This window comes from Nesoenas mayeri (genome assembly GCF_963082525.1).
Source record: "Nesoenas mayeri genome assembly, chromosome: 6".
Lineage (NCBI taxonomy): Eukaryota > Metazoa > Chordata > Aves > Columbiformes > Columbidae > Nesoenas > Nesoenas mayeri.
This window is the reverse complement of record NC_137545.1, coordinates 1,104,864-1,128,731: the sequence shown is the minus strand read 5'-3', so window position 1 is coordinate 1,128,731 and position 23,868 is coordinate 1,104,864. Positions and strand designations below refer to the sequence as shown.

At 49.6% G+C, this 23,868-nt stretch overlaps 1 protein-coding gene across 1 annotated transcript in view; it reads right to left on the bottom strand.

The window, feature by feature from the left end:
• Nucleotides 1-1,165: 1,165 nt before the first annotated feature.
• The window catches only part of SATB2 (SATB homeobox 2), a 105,672-nt gene continuing 82,969 nt past the window's right edge, over nt 1,166-23,868 (bottom strand). The window contains exons 9-10 of the mRNA XM_080346906.1: nt 22,922-23,119; nt 1,166-1,744 (exon numbers count right to left, since the gene is read on the bottom strand). Of these exons, the coding sequence (XP_080203032.1) occupies nt 1,289-1,744; nt 22,922-23,119 (654 nt within the window). The 3' untranslated portion in view covers nt 1,166-1,288. The remainder of the gene's footprint in view (nt 1,745-22,921; nt 23,120-23,868) is intronic.

Below are 23,868 nucleotides of genomic sequence, written 5' to 3'. Positions count from 1 at the left end.
GGACACGGGCGCAGGAAGAGTCGGTCGCTGCGGCTGTGCCGGGGGGAGCTGCTGGCTGGGCCCCCGCGGCCCCGGAATGCATCATCTGAGCGGCACAGAGAAGCCCCCCCGGACCGAGACACGAGGAGGAGAGCCGGCAACGCAAACCCCCCCGGCAGCGACCACCCGCGCGGGGCACTCGGGATGGTGGCGGTTTGTGTCCCCGTGTCACTTTACACCGCTGTGTTTCACCTCAGGATAAACAACAAGCGACCACAAGAAGGAAGCTTATAAACGTGAAGATCTGCGACAGGGAACAGGTAAATAAAACCCACAGTAAAATGCGGTTCATAGTATGAATTCCATACATCAAATCTCAACACGTTATCTTCTCTTTCTAGAAAGACCTCGTTAACAGACAAGTCTTCTATGCACTGAATTTCAGTTTTAGTCACTCTAAATCCCATGAAAATTCATCTGTTCACTACGGAAAGGACTGTCTGGAGAGTGGAACATGCTGCATCCTCTTAAGTGTGCATTGTGTTTAAAGTACTTTAACTTACTAGTTTTCTTTTTAAGGTGCCCTGATTTGTTTTTCCATTTTTCTCTCTTTTTTTTCTTTTCTTTTCTTTCCTCTTTTCTTTATTTGGCAGTGTTGATTTACGTCTTTAAATACATACCTCAAAAATTACCCATCAAGTTGCCAGATAGGAAGCCATATAATAATTAAAAAAAAACCAAAAAAATCAGGGATAAACATAGAAAATAAATAGGAATTCAAAAATAGTCACCACACCCCGAGAGCAGGCGGCAGTTTATCAAAAAGCCAAAGCAACTCATTGTGAAGTGGTTTTAATACATAAACAAGTCTCATCTTTAAAGAACTCATTTCACAGTCTATACTTTCAGGCTGTAAAGTTCCGTCCCATGCAATTTTAATATATATATATTTTATGCAAATATATATATATATACACACACACAAAATTGTAAATTTTCCTTCATTGATTTCATAGGACTTTTTCTTCCCACTTACTTGCTGGATGTCCCTTTCATACGTGCAAGATTAATGAAGGCAGAATCCTACGTGATTACGACGATTACTTCAGTCAAACGGAGGACGTGGAACGCTCAGGTGTCCGTGTCAAGGCGACATCTGATTGGGCAGCGCTGAACTCATTCGGTTTGCACACGGACCATGCGCGACGGAAACAAACAGACGAGGGGTAAAAAGAGGGAAAAACAAGTTAAAAATAAACCCAGAACATCCTTGGACCGGTTGTATTGCTTTCTGCGCTCCCATCTCGCATTATCTCTGGTCGATGTCCGCCGGGGCCGCCTTGCTCTTCTCGGGGTTCTCCTCCTCGGGTTCCACTTTGTACATCTCCTCGGAGCCCTCCTCGCTGTCGTTCTCCTCCGACTCGGTCAGCAGCTCCTCATCCTTGTACTCTGCCACGTCAACCACCGTTCCCAAGTGCTCTTTTAGCTTCCCGTGGTGCTTCACGTGGTACCGTTGGTTCTGGAAGAACTTGATGATGGTGTGTTTGGGGAGATCCAGCTGAGCGGAGAGGGTGTGGATGGCTTCCTGGTCGGGGTAGAGCCCCACGTCGTGGATAAAGCTCTGGAGGATGCCGAGGGCTTCCAGGGAGATCTTGGTGCGGGACCGTGGCTTTTTGGCACAACTGTCCTCGGCGGGTGGCGGAGGGGCCTCTTCTCTGGGTGGGGAGTTCTCCTTGGCAGGCTGGGACTGCTGTCTGTGCAGCACCTATGGGAGCAAACAGACACACACTTCATGGAGCTGCGGAGCCCCGGCAGCTCGAGGGAGCAGCCTTTACGCAGGCCCTACTGTGCTCTGGTGGAGAACTACTAATCACCGCTCCTTTTCCGCTGCCTCGCTCACCGGTGAGACACCCGCACCGGAAACTACAGGAGAAAGCGATCTAAAAGGCAAATGACGTCAAGCAGACACAAACTCGCAAAATAAACAACTGCGAAATGCAGGTAATGAAAAGAAATAGAGGCGAAATAAAAATAAAGTCAAGAGGTGTTAGGAGTCTCAGTGCTCGGCCAGCTGACTCGGCTCAGACCATTTGTCCTCTTGCTTTTCTCCTCTTCTCTGCGACTCCTCTCGGCATTTGAGGCTGGAGACTCTCCCCGTTCCTACGAGACGCCGAGTACCACAAGGGCCCACTCACACGTGGGACCGTCAGGTGCTGCTTCATCATAAATAATGATTTGGCATTAAAATCCATCGCAGCTGCTTTATGGGAGGAAAAAAAACAAGTGTAGAGATTTGTGAAGATTTCCCTTCTGCGAAGAGCGACATCGTCGTCAGTTCAGTCGCTTCGCAGCGCTGGCTCTAATGTATCTCTTGAACAGATTTCTCTGTATCACATCTGTATTAATTTCACTAGTTGAGGAGCTCTGAGTTCAAATAATTATATCCCTCAATTCGCAGAAACCCTCCGGGCAAACACGCTTTTCAGTCTTGCAACAGATTTTCACCAGCAGTATCTGCTTTTCGGGGAGTTTAAAGAAAGCATATGTAGCTCTTCATCTTCCTAACAGCCACTTAAAATGACTAAGAAAGGGCCTTGTGCAGCCCTTATTCTGGGGGAAAAATACCTGCTCTGAATCGTTAGAGACACAGAGGAGCTCCATATGCTTTCTTTAAAACCAAATCTATACAAGAGATTGCTGGCAAAAAATCCCCTACAGGATTCAGGGCTGGATTTGCCCAGAGGTTTCTTCAGAGGCACAGAAATAATTATTAGAACTCAACGCTACCGAGCTAACAAAATCAATATGGATAATTTTTTCCTTCCACAAATAAGAGGGAATTCTGGTTCTTCACCCAAAGAAGAAAACGTCTGTGCTGCAAACTGGAACAGCCGGAAAATCAACCTACATCAAAGCTCTCTAAAGGAAAAAAAATAAGGATAAAGAATGGAAATATGAGAACTTGTGCTGAATTTTACACACAGATTGAGCCTGTGTTCCAGTTTGCACCCATTGCCCCTTGTCCTGTCCCTGGTTGTCACCAGCAGAGCCTGGCTCCATCCTCCTGACACTCCCCCTTTCCATATTGATCCCAGGAATGAGTCCCCCCTCAGTGTCCTCTTGTCCAGCTCCAGAGCCCCAGCTCCCTCAGCCTTTCCTCACACGGGAGATGCTCCACTCCCTGCAGCATCTTGGTGGCTGCGCTGGACTCTCTGCAGCAGTTCCCTGTCCTGCTGGAACTGAGGGGCCACAGCTGGACACAAGATTCCAGGTGTGGTCTCCCCAGGGCAGAGCAGAGGGGCAGGAGAACCTCTCTGACCTACTGACCACCCCCTTCTAACCCACCCCAGGTACCATTGGCTTCCTGGCCACAAGGGCCCAGTGCTGGCTCATGGTCACCCTGATGCCCCCAGGTACATGCGAGGACACGGACATGCAGACACACAACTGCCGGTTGGTGAAAAGCAGGTGTCACCACTGGTGACATGCAGGGCTTGCCACCGCCCGGGCAAGGGCTGCGGGCGGGCAGAAGCACTGCAAATGTGTTTTGGTGCCAAAAGATTCATTTTCCTCCCAAGAAGGTAAATACTGAGGGTGTCACAGCAATGGAGCTGAGCAAGGAGCTGGGGAAAGGAGAAACTCAAATGGAAATGACAGATATCCTGGTTTATGTTTTACTACATCTCTAGTAATAAAAGAGCATCACGTTCTATCGAAGGGAGTCACTCAGCTGCCCTTTGAGGATTTCTTTTGACTCTGCAGATTGTTTTCAAAGAGAAGAACTGCCGTTTGCAGACAGCGGAGCTGCAGCCGGGGCTCAGAGCCGTATGTCGGCCCCGAGCAGCGGAGCCAGCGCGGCTGACACCGGCCGACAACGCTTGTCACACAGCCCCTGCCCACATCGCCTCCCCTCTCTGCTGTCCCCTGGCATCCTCCAGCCAGAAAGAACAGGATTTAACAGCACAAATAAGCTGGCAGGGAATTTACAGGCGGAGTCACGCAAAAAGCCACCAGCCGTTCTGCTAATCAGAGGCCGAATTCAAGTAGCAGCTACCAGAGATAGAAACACGTCCAGAAAGAGTGCGAATGACTCTGCTCGCTCTTGGTGGAGTCGGGAGGCGGCTTTTTTCCTCCCTTTTCAGCTGACAAATAGCATGAGAAACGATCCGGCCTGAAAAATGTTACAAGACTTCCAATCAAACATAACGATGAAAAAAAGCCAGCAATACAGGATCGGCAGCAGTAAAATGTTTAATTTGAAGGAGATGAAGAGATGCCTACAGCATCTATAAAGCAATCAACCAAAGAGAGGGCTGAGAGCGGGAGGGAAAGAATAATTCTGCTTAACCCTTCCTTTGCTGGAGTGACCTCTCCAGAAGAGAAACACAAAACCCAGGGGCTATCAGTGTGAAATATTAGGAAAAGGTTGTTTTGGATTTCAATTACCATTTTCCTAAGTAATACAGAAACCTAAAGCTACTCTTCTAACAGATAAAGCTCATTATTTCACTAACTTCTGGGGCTTCGCTCTCGATTTCCAGTGGCATTAACAAAGGATTTCCACGACACAACATTACCAGTCTACAGAAAGATGGATAAATGCACAGAATTTCCTTCAGGTTTAGGCTGTGATCAGTTTTGCATTTCCTTCCCATAATACGGGCTATTTAATACAAAAAGATCGCTCTTTTCTACGGGAAGCAGATCAACTGTTGAGGCACGTGACACAATCTGAAATCTAAATTACCTTTTTGTTAAATATTTGCTTCGAACTACCTTTGTAAAATGTTGGGCGATTTGCTGCCTGGGCGTCTGGCTCTGCCCGCCACAGCCTCGCAGGGGAAACTCTCCATCTCTGACACTCGCAGATCTTCCCTTGTTGGGGTCATGACGAGCTGCGCCCTTCCCCACCGCTCCCCAGCCAGCACCGGGACACCCTCCTCCTCCTCGGCCAGCACCATCTGAAGCTGACTTCCCTTCCCCATCTACTTTCCCATCAGATGTGGAGGTAGAGATTTCCTTCCATGCCCACAGGACTTATTTTTCCCACCCCTTCAAGAGATCTCGTCTTTAAACTCTCCAGGCCTTCCGAGCATTTCAGAACAGAGCAGCGTTACGGAGGTGCATTCACGTAGACTTTAACCTCACAGACAAACTCATTCTTCCCAACGAATTGACCAGCCCTGGTAGAAAACTTGCAAGAAAACGAATATGACAGAAGTTGACTTTAAAAGATAAAGTGACTGGTCTGAAATTGCGCTGTACTGAAATACGATTTGAAGGCCGCAATGAAAACCAGCTGGAAGCCATGTGTAAAATATAATAGTACATGCCTACAGGGAAGGAAGCGAGATATTGAATGATTACGTTTAGGAGTGTATATAATGTAGTGTATCATTACGGGAGTGATCGGGATTACTTGTAATAAGCTAAGGGTTTGTGGTCTGGAGTTATTGGGAGGAAGGGATGGCCGCCCTGTTTTACACGTATCTGCTCCCCCCGTCTCAGGACGCTCCCGCAGGACAAACCTGACTCGGGCAGACGCGTTCCCACGGAAAAGAGAGGGGAGCAAGTCCAATCTGAACAATGAACATCAAGTAATTGCAGTCTGTGTCTGCACTGCATTTAATTTTGGCTGGATTCGCCGTCCCACTGCCGTTTGTCTCCATTTGCACCCACTTTCCAGCTAGAACTAGGCAGGTGAGAAGGGTGAGTGGCCACGGGGGGCAAGCAGGATACACACACCAACTGCAGTGAGACACCGTGAAATTCCACCTTTTATTGCATCAACAGCCGTTGCAGCCGATTAGAAACAGGAACCATGTTTCTGCATGAAAACCCAAAGCTCTTTTGTTTCGTGGTGTGGTTCTGCTCTTCCCTTTGCAGACAGGACTAGTCAGGTGGGCTCCCTTCTGATGGGCTTTGCTGAGATGATGAGCTGCCCCTTACTATGAGAAACACCAAAAATGTTACATCCTTGGAAGGCAAGACTGCATTTGCAGCAGAGACTGTCCCGGTCAGACAGCGCATTTGAGGGGGCACGAGCAGGTCCCTCGAGTGGGCTGTGCTGGCCAGTACGTCCTCAGAACCCAAACCCACCAGGAGCAAAGCTGAACGGGCTGGCCTTCTCTTCACTACGGGAGGGTGAGGTTGGATCTGGGAACAATTCCTTCCCCAAAGGGCTGTGGGGCATTGGAACAGGCTGCCCAGGGCAGCGCTGGAGTCACCAGCCCTGGAGGGCTGGACAGACGGACATGAGGTTCTCAGGACATGGGGCAGTGCCGGGGCTGGGGGAACAGACTCAATGATCTTAAAGGTCTTTTCCAACCCAAATGATTCTGTGGTGGGAAGGGTCTCACCTTTTGGCTTTCCTTCCCAGGTACACAGCTCTTGTAGCCAGCCGCAACACTCTATCACACCAAGGACCCTATGCAAACACAGCAAGTTATTACTCTGCTTAAGGAGCCCAAAATGAAAGCCAGAGAAAACGCAGACACCTTACAAAATATAGGGCCAGCGCCAGTGTCTGGTACACGTTGAGAGTTTACTTCCAAGACAACCCCCATCGCCTTGCAAAGGAATCTTCTATCTAGAAAGAGACGCTGTCCCCACCTCCAAAACCTCGCAGCTTCCCTTCATCCCAGCCGTGCAGGAGGAGCAGAGCTTGGGGTAAGAGCGCTCATTACACACCATCGCCGCGCCAACGCGCTTTGCAGCTCGCCTAGGGACGTCTGTACAAGGAACTGGAGCAGAAGTTACTATGTGCACCTGTGTTCATTTCTTTCCTCTTAAAAATGTGGTTCTTAGACGACTCTTCCCCCCCGCCTTGCCAAAATACATTCATTTGGGCAAATGCTGCAGCACTCGTCGCAGTTCCAAATGAATTATTTTCTTTGGGCTCCTGCTCACAGTGGTGATTTCACACCTCGACACCATAAAGCTGTGTTAAAGACTGTGGTTTAGTTTCCTTGCTTTTCTTGGATTATACAGTATCCTAAGGTCAAAACTCAGGAAAATCCAAAACTGTTATTAGAAAAAGTATCTATGAAGTGATGACAAATTGCAGACTACAGGTGTTAGATTACATTTTGACTCCAGGCAGGTTTAATATACTTCAGTTTCCTTTTACATTTGCCCTTAGCAGGTACTGTTATCGGTAAGGGATTTAAAAAAATATATGGTACTCAATAAAAGAAGACCGTGTCAAAAAAAAATCAATACGAGCGTGCAAAATGGCAGGAAGTCTGACATGGATAAATATGTTCACTTTCATCTAACTTCAGCCCGAGCTTCTTCTAATTTCGTAGCTCAGATGCTAGCCGCACATCCGCACATTTTCCAGTGCAGCTTAGTAATGGCTTAACAAGAGTAAACACCATTATTAGAGATAATTATAATACATGTTTGTGATATGACGTGCCCCGTCTGATGCGAGCCAGACCAGATCAGCCAGCCAGAGCTGGTGGCCACAGCTTGTAACCCGGCAGCCCTGGGAGCCTCTCGGCTCTGGGCACCGGTCACTATCCAAGCCACGCAGAACTGGGGCCAGCGAGAACTGTGAGCAGAGAAGGGGGTTCCCAGGGAACCCAAAGGCAAGTTTGGTTTCCATGCTGGGACGTGAGCTGGCTGGACACCTCTGGAGCACACTGGCTGCCCTTGGCTCTACAGCGGTCGCCTTGCTTCAGGGCAGGAGACAGCGAGCTGCCAACACGGCACTGAGCACACCCCCGGCCCCTGAAACAGCGGCACAGCCCGCGCTGCCAGAAATGGCCACAAAGGTGACCAAAAACACAACAGGAAGATAAAAAAAAATTCAAAAAATAAAACTCGGAGTCGTGCGCAGCTTTCGCCGCCCCACGCAAAGCGATAAGCACGAGCATTGGCAAAACGCAATTAATCTTGAAGGCGGGGGGAAGGTGTCTCCCTCCCCCGGCACACGCTGCTCCCATTAGTGCTACCAGGAGCTTAGCACGCATCAAAGAGCAAATCCACCGCAAAACATTTTTCAGACCTATCATCGCTGGAGATAAAAAATGAATTACAGCCTGACGACAGCGCCCTGCTGACAGGCTGCATGTGCGGCGCGGCTCGCGGGGCAGCTGGAGCTGACCCACCGCTCTGGCCAGGTCTGAGGTGAGCGGCAAACCCCTCCGCGGAGGAATCGCTCCTGCTCTTTGCTTTCCCTTCAAGAAGCCACGGCGCTGCTGTCTGCACAGTTGTTGGAGGAATGTTTACAAATCAGCTTGACAAAGAGAAGAAAAAAATTCTGCCATCACTTGACCACAATCATGATCTTATTCTTCAGTAATGCGTGGTTTATTTCCCTTTCCTGATCTCTGCTAATAGACAGCACGTGCCTACACAATAGCCACTATTTTGTCTGTATAATGTTAAAAAAATAAATCACAAAACTCTGACAATGGCGAGCAGCGTCCCGGTGTTTCCTGGGGTAACTGCTCTCCTTCGAATGCCAACTCGACTCTTCCCACCAAGGCACAGGCACCACTTTCATTGCTGCGCAAGTGCCTGAGAACTGGCTGATTTTATGGGGCCGCACAAATGAGCTCACGCTGATGAACACTGGCGGGTTAGCTCTGAATTTCCCATCTTTGGCTGGTTTAAGCCAGATTCCTCGGTTTACGGCACAGTAACCGTGGCTGGCAGAGGGTATCCCCCCCTCAAACACCGACCTGTGGCTTCGGCAGGTTGCACCTGCATCTGGATCTGGGCAGGAACAACCCCAGGTTCCAGTATAAGCTGGGGAATGAGCTATTAGAGAGCAGCGTAGGGGAAAGGGACCTGGGGGTCCTGGGGACAGCAGGGTGACCATGAGCCAGCACTGGGCCCTTGTGGCCAGGAAGCCAATGGGACCTGGGGTGGGTTAGAAGGGGGTGGTCAGTAGGTCAGAGAGGTTCTCCTGCCCCTCTGCTCTGCCCTGGGGAGACCACACCTGGAATCTTGTGTCCAGCTGTGGCCCCTCAGTTCCAGCAGGACAGGGAACTGCTGCAGAGAGTCCAGCGCAGCCACCAAGATGCTGCAGGGAGTGGAGCATCTCCCGTGTGAGGAAAGGCTGAGGGAGCTGGGGCTCTGGAGCTGGACAAGAGGACACTGAGGGGGGACTCATTCCTGGGATCAATATGGAAAGGGGGAGTGTCAGGAGGATGGAGCCAGGCTCTGCTGGTGACAACCAGGGACAGGACAAGGGGCAATGGGTGCAAACTGGAACACAGGAGGTTCCGCTTAAAGATGAGAAGAAACTTGTTGGGGGTGAGGGTGTCAGAGCCTGGCCCAGGCTGCCCAGGGGGTTGTGGAGTCTCCTTCTGTGCAGACATTCCAACCCGCCTGGACACCTTCCTGTGTAACCTCATCTGGGTGTTCCTGCTCCATGGGGGGATTGCACTGGATGAGCTTTCCAGGGCCCTTCAACCCCTCACATTCTGGGATTCTGCACTGTGGAGCGCAGGGCCCTGCTGGGCCCTTCCCACGCAGCCAGAGCTCAGTGGTGCCCGGCCGAAGGCTCTGCCCCACATTTTGGGTGGATTCGGAGTCTCCTCTCCCCAGCCCTGCTACCCCTAATGAGGAGCTGGCCGAACGCCACAGAAACCCAGGATGTGACCAAAGGCTTTCTGGTTCGCTCTTCTGCAGAGAAAATACTCCTGGTATCCCCCACATTGTTCAATTAACACTAGGCGTGTTCTCCTTCCCTTTGGAAAAGCAGAAGAGCGTTTGTGGGCAATGTGAGCAAGATCTCCCCTGCCGAGCCCCAAGCGAGAGCCACGCTTAAGGTCAGGCTCTAAACCCCTAACTATGGTGGCACGATCGGCGCCACCATAATCATCTTGTTTTCCAGTTCCTCGGAGCGGGGCAGGCCCAGCATTATTTCAGGAAGGATATGTTTGGATTAGACGCTGGATTTAAGGGGGGCGAGGAGTAATTATTTGTCCCATCAAACTGCTTTAGGTCCTTACAGACAGCTATTTGGGGTTCCAGGAATACCCAACTGCACTGCTAATTTTTACAATGGGGGCAGTTAGAAGTCAGGAGAACCTGACTGTTATGGTTAGTGCAAATAGTACATTTGTGCTGATAAAACACTACTCAGCATGTTTTTTGCTTTCTAGACGTAACCACCGAGGCACTTAATAACAGGACTTGAGCAAACTATACTGTGTGAATCAAACACATAAAAGCACAAATATTCCTTTTTTTAGAAAGCAAGCCTTAAAAAGTGCATTATAATCAACTACCATGGTAAAAAGCAAAACATCCAGCATTACCACACACGCAACTGGAATAACGTGCTTTATTATACCCTTAGATTGCGAGTGGGTAAATAAAAATCAAATGACCGGTCTCCCGCACAGATCAGGGCACTGAGGACAGGAGGTCTCAGAATTAGCTCTGAAATCCTGTGCCTTCCTTTATATGCTCTGGAAAGGGTGAGGATGTCCCCAGGACTGAGGAGGCTATGCCAGTGTCACCATGTCCCACTGCTCTCACCTGCACCCGCTCTGCGGGTTCCGGAAGAAAAAGGCTTTACGGAAATAAACAGCACCTGCAGTTTCTATTCACAGTACTAGAAAATACGCAACTGGGGGGAAAAAATTGTATAATTCAATAATTTTTAATAAAATGGTTTAATATACGGCCAGCGAGGCAATTTTAGGAGAAAGCAGAACGAGACACCATTACGGCCCTGCAGTTCGTGCAGATCTGTACGCAAGGACGTTTGCTCGATAAGCAACACATCATTCCGTGTGCTGTTTGGGTTAGAATTGTGTGGCGCTTTTCAGTCAAAAATCTTTCTTTTGGTCAAAAATGTTGACTAAATATTGCCTAAATAAAGCCCGCTTTGCCAAGCGGTGTGTGTGTGTGTGTATGTGTATTCTGACCAAATTCAAGCCACTGTTTGGGCGTTTTTCATGGAACAGCATATTCTGGTTGCTTCTATACAGAACTTTTGCTCTTCACAGTCTTCCTAGTTTCCTTTAGAGCATATTATTTTCCTTTGGGTTTGTCAGAAACGTTAGCAACCCCTTAAACTCAGCTCCAGCACTTCCATACAAAGGGCTGTACTGATGGGGGCTGCGCTAGAACCAAACGTAATGCAGTTTATAAAGGGAGCTGGATGTGAATCTTCCCTGTCTCAAAATCCAATAAAGCTTATGATTTTTATTGCATGTGGGAGTCCTTTGGTGTGTGTAATACTGATTAGGAGCCCGGGCAGCAAGTCTGATAAAACCAAAACTGCTTTTGAATGTATTCTGGGCAGAGGCAGCGGGAGTGCCGTGTACATGTGGCTGATGGCCCAGGGGCTCACACGGGCCCTGGGGTTGCTCCCTCCGCTCTGTTTTGTTCCATTCTCTCCCGAAAGAACAACTCCAACCCTCTCTGAGCCTTGAATCCTCACGGAAAGGAGCAACCACCTCAAAACTGCTCCCCCTCACCTTTCCGACACGCGCGAACCCAGAAAATTCACAACGTGCTTTGGCCAGGGCTCCGGACTGGACTTTAATGCATCCCGAGCAGGGCAGGGCGGTTCTTACTCCTGGTGTCATTCCAGCGGGAGAACACCGGGAGTAACACCACTCCAAGTCAGTGATCCTTCCCTGGTGCTAATCAAGGCCATTAAAAAGGCACGAGCAGTTTGTTTGACGCAGAGGGACAAAGACAACCACAAAAATGAACCAAAACCAGGGAAAAAAATCCGAGATGAGAAGCGCTACCGCTGCTGTCAGCAAACCGCCGTCTGAACGCATGACAAGTGGCTGAAACACACAATCGCTGCAAGATCTAGAGACGAAAAAAGTCTGAATGAAATGTAAATGGAGGCGTCTCTGGCATGGGAGCGTTTCCTCCCAGGGCCACGGGGAGATCCAGACCCCGGCCTCCCCGAGGAAAACACACGCGCTCAAAAGCCAACAGCTGGAGGGGAAGGAAGGGAAACCCAAACACCGCGACTCGCTGCAGGAGATTGCCGTGGAGGTTCCCTCCCCGTTATTCGGGGTCAGCGCTGCCCGGGTGGTTTCCTGCCCGCCGCTGCCGCTGCCGCTCAGCGAGGCCTCAGCAAGACCGGCAAATGTATAGGAATTAGGGAAACTAAAAGCAAACGAGCCCTGGTTTGCACTTATGCAGAGGAGCAGAGGGACGTGTGCCCGGGTGGGTTGCAAAGGCGCACAGACGAGGTTCTCAGGGCCGTGGGTTAGTGCCAGAGTGAGGTTACGCTTGGACCCGATGATCCCGAGGGTCTTTTCCCACCGCGATGACTCCCCCGTGCGAGGGAGCAAAGCAAAACCCAACCAGGAACGCAGGCAGGAGCCACCATATGGAAAGGGCATTCTGAAATGAAAGCCCGAAAGCCAGACGAGATCCGAGCGAAGGACGGTTTCACTTAAGGGAAATCTCGGAGGTCAAGCGGCAATTAACTGAAAGGTTCTGATTGAATACGCTATTGACTGCGCTCACATCAGGCAGCGCCCTGTTTATTATACCTTATGGGCTGTCTAGGTGCCAAGACATTAAACTGTCAATAATCTATTAATACTAAGCAGCTCCTCCCTCCGTCCTCCCCCGTGCAAATCCTCTCGGGCTAAGAAACTGCGCTAAAAAGACGGAAATTTTGGAAGTGAGATGGAAATGAGCTTTTTAGGGCATTTTTTTGCTTGGTTGCAGCTGAAAGTACGGCGACATTCATAAACAATATAACGCGCAGGCTGTAACTACATGGAAAAAACTGCGTTAAAAAAAATCAGACATGATTGAGACCATATCCTGAAATCTGGCTTTCTTTTCCAAGCCATCTTTAAACAGCCTAAGTTAAACTTAATTAACAATTTAGAGCAAGGAGAGAGAAGTTATTTAAAGAGAGGCCTACAGGTCCTTAACATTCAGTGTCTGGGAAACAGTTGTATATAAAAAAAAGTTTTAATGAATTTAATAGAGAAAAGCACTTTAATTAAATGCTGTCAAAGAGGATTGTATTAACGACTGCACACAAAGGAATTTAAAGCGAGCCAAGTATATTTAGCAAATAGGAAGTAGGCTTTCAGAGGCTGCAACTATTTATGTTTCTGCCATTGCAATGCATCTAGGAGATCGCGTTGCCAACTGAAAGCAGTTATGTTATTAGATCCCATTTTATTTATTGTGGATTATTAAAATTTCAAATGCTGCAGGGAATACATTTATCCAACCTCCAAAATGAAAGAACAAAGATATTTCCTGCTTGCTTGGGAAGGGGAGAAATAGAAGAGGAAGTAAATAATAAATAATAATAATAACTTAGCACTTAACTAGCAAAGTGCTGTCCAGACAGATCTTTTCAAGGGGCCTATCGAGCCCTGGAATTGGTGTGTGTCTCTTTCTTTCTGCTCTCGCAACAACCCTGCCCACCTGCCTCGGATCCACGTCTAATAAGAGCACAACGCAGCGATCTGGACCGTCCACGGGAGGGAAAGCAACGAGAAACTTCAAGGGTGTCGACCGCTATTTGGTGCCGCGATGCTCCGAACGGCATCGCACCGAACCCAATCCCGACTGCAAAGCCAGGAATGTTTTCTGACACCAAGTTAATGAGACGGCTGGGTCTGTAATATCCAGGAAGCGCTCTGTGATTTACCACATCCTTTTTGCCATATGTAATGGTAAGAAGTTAATCATGGTTTCAGAAGTTTCAAACCTCTCAGTGCTTCACCAGAGGCACCTTGTGCATGCTCGGAATCCTTGGTTTCTGAACACCAGGTCCCTTTTAAGCCAGGCACCATCACGCCAGTTAGTTCCAAATTACTGGGTTTAAAATGTGTTTATTTGTACTTAAATATAAGATTTTTTACCTTCTAAAACACGAAGAAGGGAGTAGAACTGAAGGAAAAGACGTGGAAAAGAGGCACGAAGGGACACCTACTCCTTCCGCACCATCAGAAATGGCGAAGTTCAATTTTCTAAACGCGTTATCTGATTGTTGTTTGACTTTAATAGAAGTCATGTGTGATGTGTGTTGAGAACGGAGCCTTTGTTGTTCCACAGCTAGGGATCTTGCAAACAGCTTCGCTTGGTCCGTGCCAAGATATTTTGGAATATTCTTTGAAACGCTGCAAGCATAGACGACTGTGAGAAAAAATATGTGCTACTGCACTTGCGGATACTTGACGCGTGAGAATAGAATAGAATAGAATAGAATAGAATAGAATAGAATAGAATAGAATAGAATAGAATAGAAATAGGAATAGAATAGAATAGAATAGAATAGAATAGAATAGAATAGAATAGAATAGAATAGAATAGAAATAGGAATAGAATAGAAATAGGAATAGAATAGAATAGAATAGAATAGAAATAGGAATAGAATAGAAATAGGAATAGAATAGAATAGAATAGAATAGAATAGAATAGAATAGAATAGAATAGAAAAGAAATAGAATAGAGTATTTCCTGTTTCAACCTGCACATCACGTAGAAGTCCATGCAAACATGGAACAACATACACGGCATACTAACCCTGAAAAATAAAACACCCAACAACAGGTATTGCACATATTGCACAGCAAGGACAGGGCTCTGACTTCATCCCAACATTTCTGTAAGGAGCCTGAGGATAAAATGTTCCTATAAATATTTACACATCCTGATATTATCACTTAGGTACAAGTGCGATGGACATGGAGTGTTTAGGGACCATTAAAATGAAACTAAAAAGAGCCACGTTTTTAACTGCAAACGTTTTCAAAGGTAACTGGAACAGGGGTTTTTCAGCCTTCCCGTTTGCTGCTGCTTCAAAGGGGGCTCTGAAGGATCTTCTCCTTCAATGAGACTGAATCCGCCACCGCAGAAACGACAAAACTATCGCCTTTACCTGATCTGCCGTTTCCAGGGTTAAACGGAACAGCACTGAAGCTGAACAAACTTCAGAACAGAAGCAGCTCTGCTTTAATTGCAAGTACCTTCCCCACCATCATTTTGAATGGTTCAGATTGAAAGGAGATAATGAAATTGACTGTTATTGTCTAACTTTTTAAGAGGGAACGGAATCCCAGGTAAGGCAACAACTGATATCCTCCACTCACAGAATTCATACATCTGACATGCAGAGTTCAAAATCAAAGACAAAATGCTCCGAGCTTTCACAGAATCACAGAATGGACTGGGTTGGAAAAGAGCTCAGAGATCATCCAGTCCAACCCTTGGTCCAACTCCAGCCCATTGACCAGATCAGGGCACTAAGTGCCATGGCCAATCTCAGTTTACAAACCTCCATGGCCGGTGAGTCCAGCACCTCCCTGGGCAGCCATTCCAATGCCTGACCACTCTCTGCACAGAATTGCTTTCTAATCTCCAGCCTCAATTTCCCCTGGCAGAGTTGAAGCCCATGGCCCCTTGTCCTATTGCTGATGCCTGGGAGAAGAGACCAATCCCCACCTGGCCAGAACTGCCCTTCAGGTAGTTCTAGAGAGTGCTGAGCTCACCTCTGAGCCTCCTCTTCTCCAGACTGAACAAGCCCGGCTCCCTCAGCCTCTCCCCATAGGGCTTGTGTTCAAGTCCCTTCCCCAGTCTTGTTGCTCTTCTCTGGACCCTCCAGCACTTCAATCTCTTTCCTGACCCGAGAGGCCCAGAACTGAACACAATACTCCAGTGTGGCCTCCCCAATGCAGAGCACAGGGGAAGGATCACTGCCCTGGTCCTGCTGACCACGCTGGTTTGGATCCAGGAGCGGAATGAAGAACCCGCGACACAGGTATCTCTAGAAGCCTGTCAAAGCTTGTTGAGTAGACGTTTCACCACGAATGCATCACGGGACACGCCAGCCCCGCAAAACATAACAAAGCAGCAAGGAGCCAAGTCCTGGCACGGTTTGGGAAGGGGGTTTTGTCCCGGTATCCCAGACCACTCGGTCCCGGTTTCCGGCATGTGGAATCCCACACAAACACAGCAAAACGCACTGTGCACATCATCCTGTCGATCGCTACGCACACCACGTTCCCCTACGGAGTAACACAGTTCTGCTTCGCTCATCATCTGTGGGTGCCTCAGTATTATTAATTAATATTATTTTTTAAGATGGGAAATTAGGAGTCTCACTGATTTCTCCATCTGCGTGCCATGCGCTGTGTGACCCATGAACTCCGAGGCATTGTTTAGAATCAGATATTTCATTAGGAAGCGCTACTGTGTGTTAATTCCCCCCTTTGTTACTTCTAGAAAGAGAATAAGAAATGAGTTTCATTGGATTGCCATCACCACTTGCCTTGACCCATTTTTACAAGGGCTCCATGTTCTGCTGTTTTGTGTCTCATTGTCATTTCTAAAATATTTGCTCCCCTCCATCCCCCACAAAATGACAAAATTAGTATTTCATTTACTTCTGCGGTATGTTATTTTCTGCATATTTAAAGACAGACCACAATGTTTGCAGTGAGCGCACAATACAAAAGAGCTTCCTACAGCTTTCTGCTACGCCTCCTTTTATTTGCCAACGTTCCTCCAGGATTTATGATCTGAACTATTATAAATTGCCGGATTTCTCTGAATCAAAGCTTCTGAGTAACGGTGTGATCTGAAAGCACGTGAAAATCATTCCCATTGCTTTAAAGTCGCCACTTGACTGCTCTTAAATCACTGCACACCTCACAATTGTGTGCAGAGGGGGCTCGGGGAGGCTCACGGCTCCAGAAAAGCGACTCATCCACCCCAGACAGCAGCTCGATCCCGTATTTTCCCAGTGGGGTGGAGCGGCCACCTCAGATGGAGCAGATGGAGTAGGAGAAGGGGGAGAAATGAGGTTTTACTGCGTCCTGGCACGTCTGTAACAAACACCGAATTCCTGGGAGCATCTGTAAGTACCCCTCAGCATCCACGGTGCAGAAAGCTCTAACGCCAGTAAACAGCCTGGTGTGATGGGATCTAGCAAAGGGTGGGAAGTCAAAACAGGAGGGAGACGGAGCCACGTCGTGCCCACCTGGATTTCCTTAGAACCCAAGTGAGACCTGGACAGGCTGGAGAGTTCAGCAGGGAAAAATGTAATGAAATAGAACAAGGGCAAGTGCAGAGTCTGTCATCTGGGCAGGAACAACCCCAGGTTCCAGTGTAAGTTGGGGAATGAGCTATTAGAGAGCAGTGTAGGGGAAAGGGAGCTGGGGGTCCTGGGGACAGCAGGGTGACCATGAGCCAGCACTGGGCCCTTGTGGCCAGGAAGCCAATGGGACCTGGGGTGGGTTAGAAGGGGGTGGTCAGTAGGTCAGAGAGGTTCTCCTGCCCCTCTGCTCTGCCCTGGGGAGACCACACCTGGAATCTTGTGTCCAGCTGTGGCCCCTCAGTTCCAGCAGGACAGGGAACTGCTGCAGAGAGTCCAGCGCAGCCACCAAGATGCTGCAGGGAGTGGAGCATCTCCCGTGTGAGGAAAGGCTGAGGGAGCTGGGGCTCTGGAGCTGGACAAGAGGACACTGAGGGGGGACTCATTCATGGGGATCAATATGGAAAGGGGGAGTGTCAGGAGGATGGAGCCAGGCTCTGCTGGTGACAACCAGGGACAGGACAAAGGGCAATGGGTGCAAACTGGAACACAGGAGGTTCCGCTTAAAGATGAGAAGAAACTTGTTTGGGGTGAGGGTGTCAGAGCCTGGCCCAGGCTGCCCAGGGGGGTTGTGGAGTCTCCTTCTGTGCAGACATTCCAACCCGCCTGGACACCTTCCTGTGTAACCTCATCTGGGTGTTCCTGCTCCATGGGGGGATTGCACTGGATGGGCTTTCCAGGGCCCTTCAACCCCTCGCACTCTGGGATGCTGTGAGGCTGTGGCGTGCACAGCAGCACGGAGGTGCGGTGTGGTTGCTCTGAGACCGGCCTGCGAGGGGACATCCCCGTGCCGGCACGGCCATGTGGCCATGGCGATGCTGCCGGAGAACACGGCCATGGCACAGAGCTCCACGGGGCTCGCGTTTTATGGCTCCTCAGCACAATGACAAATAAATCAAGTGTGCAGAGGAGGAATTATGTGCTGAGCTTCCACTATAGACATTTTTCATTTCAGAAATAGGAAAATATTTGATTAAATGAGTTAATATATGGCTGACGGGAAGAATCTAATGGAAGACAGAAGAAATGAAAATGTTTCTTTTCAAAGCCCTGAACGTAAGGCTGAACAGTGAGTGAGTCCAGGCTAGTAACACCAAATTGAGGGCAAGAACCTGCCCCAAAAGAAGTAACAATCCCTTAAACATCCAGAGCCGAGTTGTGTCCAGCTGATGTTCTAGAGCACTACAAGAACTGCCCCACTGGGGACACAACCATACCCAGCCACGAGGTGACACCCTTGCTGACCGTGAACTACACAAAGCCATCACAGTGACACCTTTGTCCTTTGCAAGGAGCCACACTGGAGAAAAGGCTGAAATTAATGTCTAAGGCTGTTATTTGTTGCCTGGTCATGCCCTCCACCCTGCTGAGACCCCCCTGCAGAGCTGGTCCAGCTCTGGGTCCTCAGCACAGGACACACATGGACCTGCTGGAGAGGGGCCAGAGGAGCCCCAGGAATGACCCGAGGCTGGAACAGCTCTGCTGGGGACAGGTGAGAGAGCTGGGCTGTCCAGCTGGGGAAGAGAAGTTCTGGAAAGATCTTAGTGTGGCCTCTCTGTACTTAAAAGGGGCCCATAAGAAAGATGGGGACAGACTTGTGATAGGACAAGGGGTGATGGTTTAAACTAAAGGAGGGAGATTCAGGCTGGACATGAGGAAGGAATTGTTGTCCCTGAGGGTGGTGAGAGCCTGGCCCGGGTGCCCAGAGAGGTGGTGGCTGAACCATCCCTGAGACACCCCAGGCCAGGCTGGACGGGGCTCTGAGCACCCTGAGCTGGTGCACATGTCCCTGTCATGGCAGGGGGGGCACTGGGGGAGCTGGGAATGTCCTTCCCACCCAAACTATCCTATAATTCTAAGTTACCGTACACACGTCAAATCCATCAGCGCAGAGAGAAGATGGGGTGGGCAGGGAGGGAGCAGCGGTCGGAGCCTCCTGCCCGCTCGGTGTCACAGAATCCCAGAATGTGATGAGTTGAAGGGCCCTGTAAAGCTCATCCAGTGCAATCCCCCCATGGAGCAGGAACACCCAGATGAGGTTACACAGGAAGGTGTCCAGGCGGGTTGGAATGTCTGCAGAGAAGGAGACTCCACAACCCCCTGGGCAGCCTGGGCCAGGCTCTGCCACCCTCACCCCAACAAGTTTCTACTCAATTTAAGTGAAACCTTTTGCGTTCCAGTTTGCACCCATTGCCCCTTGTCCTATCACTGGTTGTCACCAAGAAGAGCCTGGCTCCATCCTCCTGACACTCCCCCTTTCCATATAGTCTGCTGCTATTCACAGCATCGCTACTCCTGTCTCCTGCAAAGCAGCGGCACCTCGACACCAAGGCTGCAGGTGAGGGCAGGACTCACGCTGCCCTTTTCACTAGCAAAGCCTGCAAAGCAAAGCAGGTGGGCGACTACGGCTCTTGGATGTTTCCACCCCCTGCTAAAAGGGCACCATGGCAGACATTCCGCACCCGCCGCCGCTCTGAGAAGGAAATGAGAGTTGCTTTCCCAGCTGACAGTACAGGGGGAATTTCAGATAGGCAGAATGTAATTACTTGGCCTGGAGCTGGGCCAGGAGCGGGGCTCAAGACCCCTACCCTTATGTAAAGTGTCACAAAATCTCCAGCGACAGCAAGTGCGAGGACCTCAGCTTTACATCTCCGGCTGCTGTCACTGATTCTTCATGGATCATTACCTAATAGTGACCCTCGCAGCTAAGCCAAAAAACAAAACCTTCCTGCTTGAAACAATTCAAGTCCCAGAGACTGCAAGCTACACAAAAATTGCCTGGTGCAGGGTATCTTTTGCCAGCAGGGAGCAGGTGGTCAGCAGGGCCGCTGTGTCTTGCACCAGTAGCGTGCCACTCAGAACCCCACCGGGGTTTTTGGATGGGCAAACATAGTTTTAAAATGCAGCACCCCCAAAACACAAGCCTACTGTATCAACTGTATCCCAGGGTCTCCAGAGTTTAGTTGTACGTAGCTGCCAGCTGGTTCCATTTATTTTTCTTCATTTTTCATATTTTGACTGTAATAAATAATTAATCCATGGCTTTGTAACTTGCTGACAAATACAAATGCATCACATTCCAACGCACTGTTAACGTGTCACTCACAAAAGCCAACCTGCACGACGCAGAAAAGCGATGTGCAGAAGGCTTTGGAAAGTAGGCTAATCATCAAGGTCACCTGCAGGAGCTCAGGGAACCTTCCTCCAGCTGTACCTTGGAGGATATTCCGACTTGCTGTGGGCACCAGAACTGGGTTAGGATGTTCACATTTGCACAGATCTGGCCTTTAGCTCGGCCCTTTACTCTTTCATACCTCCTCGCCTCCAAGATCCCACAAACATGTGGGAGCAAGGATGACAAAACTTGCAGCGTTAATTATTGAGAGCACTTCCCTGCTTTATAGCTCTGAGAATCCCAACCCTAGGAAACAGGATTTTTTCTTCCAGGCAAGGACCGAATGGGCCCCTCAGCTCAGGAAAGAGATTGAAGTGCTGGAGCGGGTCCAGAGAGGAGCAACACGACTGGGGAAGGGACTTGAACACAAGCCCTATGGGGAGAGGCGGAGGGAGCTGGGCTTGTTTAGTCTGGAGAAGAGGAGGCTCAGAGCTGAGCTCAGCACTCTCTAGAACTACCTGGAGGGCAGTTCTAGCCAGGTGGGGATTGGGATCTTCTCCCAGGCATCAGCAATAGGACAAGGGGCCATGGGCTTCAACTCTGCCAGGGGAAATTGAGGCTGGAGATTAGAAAGCAATTCTGTGCAGAGAGAGCGGCCAGGCATTGGAATGGCTGCCCAGGGAGGTGCTGGACTCACCGGCCCTGGAGGTTTGAAAACTGAGATTGGCCATGGCACTTAGTGCCATGATCTAGTAAACAGACTAGAGTTGGACCAAGGGTTGGACTGGATGATCTCTGAGGTCTTTTCCAAGCCAGTCCATGCTGTGATGCTGTGTGATTCTGTGAAAGCCAGGAGGAAGTCGGTAGCAGGAGAGACAAAGGAGACTGGCCTAGGTAATAATTAATCTGGGTGAGACCAACGTGTTTCAGAAGGGGCAGGACTACGAGACAAGAAAACCCTCCCGCCTGTGGAGAAAGGTGACCAGCTAGTTGGCAGCAGTGCCGGCAGCAGCAGGACAAGAGCAGCGAGGAAGAATAAAGGCTGGATGCCAAGGTTCACAGCAAGAGCAGCACAAGCCACCATCGAAGGACAACGGGAGAGCGAAGGTGGGAGGAGGAACCGGGAGATGATCAGGGACAAACGCGGTACGGTCACGCCAGGGGAGCAAACGGCACTGAGGGCTGCGGCGACCCCAGAGGGCGGGCGTCACCTCCAGCTTTTCAGATGGAAAAAGCAGCTCCTGAGCCCCTCCTGATCATCAGCAGACATTTGGGTCCGTGACATCCATCACAAGTTATTAGGAATACACACAAGGCTCATTTTCACTTCTAAGATGAAAAATCTTGTGTATTCACTTCATTTTGTTTGTATCTATTGATTGCTCATTCGGTTAAGATCCAAGACAAGGCTAGAACGCGCATGCACAAACCAAGAATTCATATGAGTTACAAAGGTTGTTGAGAGGAGGAAAACAATCCTGAGGAGGCTGTGAAATGAAGGTCCGCTCCCCACAAAACACTCACCATGGTCATTTTGGAAATGTTCCTAAGTTTCAGTGAATATATAAAAAACACTTCACGTCACACTCTTCCAAACCCATGTTACCCATGCACAGACCATTTTCCTCTCCTACCCTCCTACTTTTGCTCAAGTGTTATGTGGTTCCTTGGAACAAAAGTAAATGTAGGGCTGTGGTTGGCTGCTGTTTGGGAGGGTGCTCATGTTCCGTGAGCAAGTGAGTGATCCCTGCCTGTTCTGCTTACTGAATAAATTCTTGCTGTTGCTTTGTACTCCTCTAAATGTGAGCAGCTTTAGACAGCTAACTTGTGTTTCAGCCACAACATGAGCACTCTACAACTACCTGAAAGGAGGCTGGAGCAAGGGGGAGGTTGGTCTCCCGAGCAGCAAGGGATAAAACAAGAGGAAACAGCCTCTGAGTGTGTTGTGAGATGCTGTAGAGGGTGCAGGGCGACAAAGGGCAGATGAGAAGCTGAGGTGCCCTGAGCGTGGCACAGGACCTGTGGTCCAGGGACCTGGAGGTGCTGGAGCGAGTTGAGAGAAGGGAACGGAGCTGGTGAGGGGCTGGAGCACAAGTGTGATGGAGCGGCTGAGGGACCTGGGGGGTTCAGCTGGAGAACAGGAGCTGAGGGGAGACCTTCTGAGCTCTGAACTGCCTGAAAGGAGCTTGGAGCCAGGGGGGTCGGGCTCTGCTCCCCAGGAACAAGCGCCAGGAGCAGAGGAAACGGCCTCAAGTTGGGCCAGGGGAGGCTGAGGTTGGATCTGGGAACAATTTCTTCCCCAAAGGGCTGTGGGGCATTGGAATAGGCTGCCCGGGGCAGTGCTGGAGTCACCAGCCCTGGAGGGTTGGGCAGACCTGAGATGAGGTTCTCAGAGACATGGGGCAGTGCTGGGGGTGGGTTATGGTTGGACTCAATACTTTGAGGGTCTCTTCCAACCAAAATGATTCTATGATTCTATGACTACTGACACCAAGACAGCTCTATCATATCACCACTGCTGACCGTGCTGTTACCAGCGGCACAACTGTCACATCCCTCCTCTTCAGCCACCACCACAAACCTGCACACACGCACCCAGCGAGCTCTGCACTTGGAGCCGTGGCTCGTGTGCGGCCCGGCACACAGATGCGAACTGGTGCGTCTCGCCCTGCGCAGCACGAGGAAGCTGGAACCCACTGCTTGTCTCAGCTCTGCCAGCTGTTCCCCCCCAGGCGCCCCAAGAAGGACTCTGGCGCTCTGACCTGCACGGGCTCGGGAGTGAGCTGGACGACGTGCTGCATGCGCTCGCTGTGGTGATGCCTGGACTCCTCCTCGTAGATCACGTCCCTCTCGTGCTGGGGAAGGTTCAGGAAGCGGCGGATGGTGCAGAGGTTCTCCCAGAGCGTGCGGTTTTCCGGACTTGGGTTTTCTTTCCAGCGAAGCAGCTCGCACAGCCAGCCCTGCAATGAGGGTCAGCACCGTTAATTCCCCGAGCACCGAGGAAACACTTGGGAGCGCAAGGTCAGCCAGACCTGAAGCTTTTTGCTGCACGTTTGGCTGGTCTCAGCTCACACAGAGCACCCTTCTTCATCTATTGTATGTCCTGCAAGCTGGACAAACAGAAATAACCGGCAGTGCTTAACAGGAGCCAGGATGCACAGTATCTTGTCCCCTGTCATAATCACACCATGTTTAAAGTGCTCGACTATAAAATTTTTCCTATAGGAAATCAGAGTTGAAAGAAAGGTGCATGTTCACTTCTGTTTCAGAGCCCCTTTATTTCTCTATTCAAGCAAGAGAAAAGGGGACGTAATCTCAAAGACTTGCTAACAACCCTCATGCTAAGGGCTGCAGCTGCAGGACCACTACAGAAAACGTTTAGCAGAATATACTATCGAGTAAAGGCCGCTGATCTGCTGTCACTGTGTTGCATTGACTCACCCAGCTCTGAACTCCACTAAAACTCGACATTTCTAAATAATCAAACGGTCACTTCGAAGCTGCAACCTCACAGCACGAGAATCCTTCAGCATTTAGCAGCAAACAGGCTCCTGCAGAAGTTACCGGAGAGATCAAGATACCAGGCAGAGGTAACTCTAAACCCAACTCCAGCTCACAGGAATGGCAGATTTTATGCCTGCTATGTTGTTTGGAGGTTAGTTTGGAATGCTTTCAAAAAGTTACTGCTGCGTGCAGCGCGGTCGGTGCT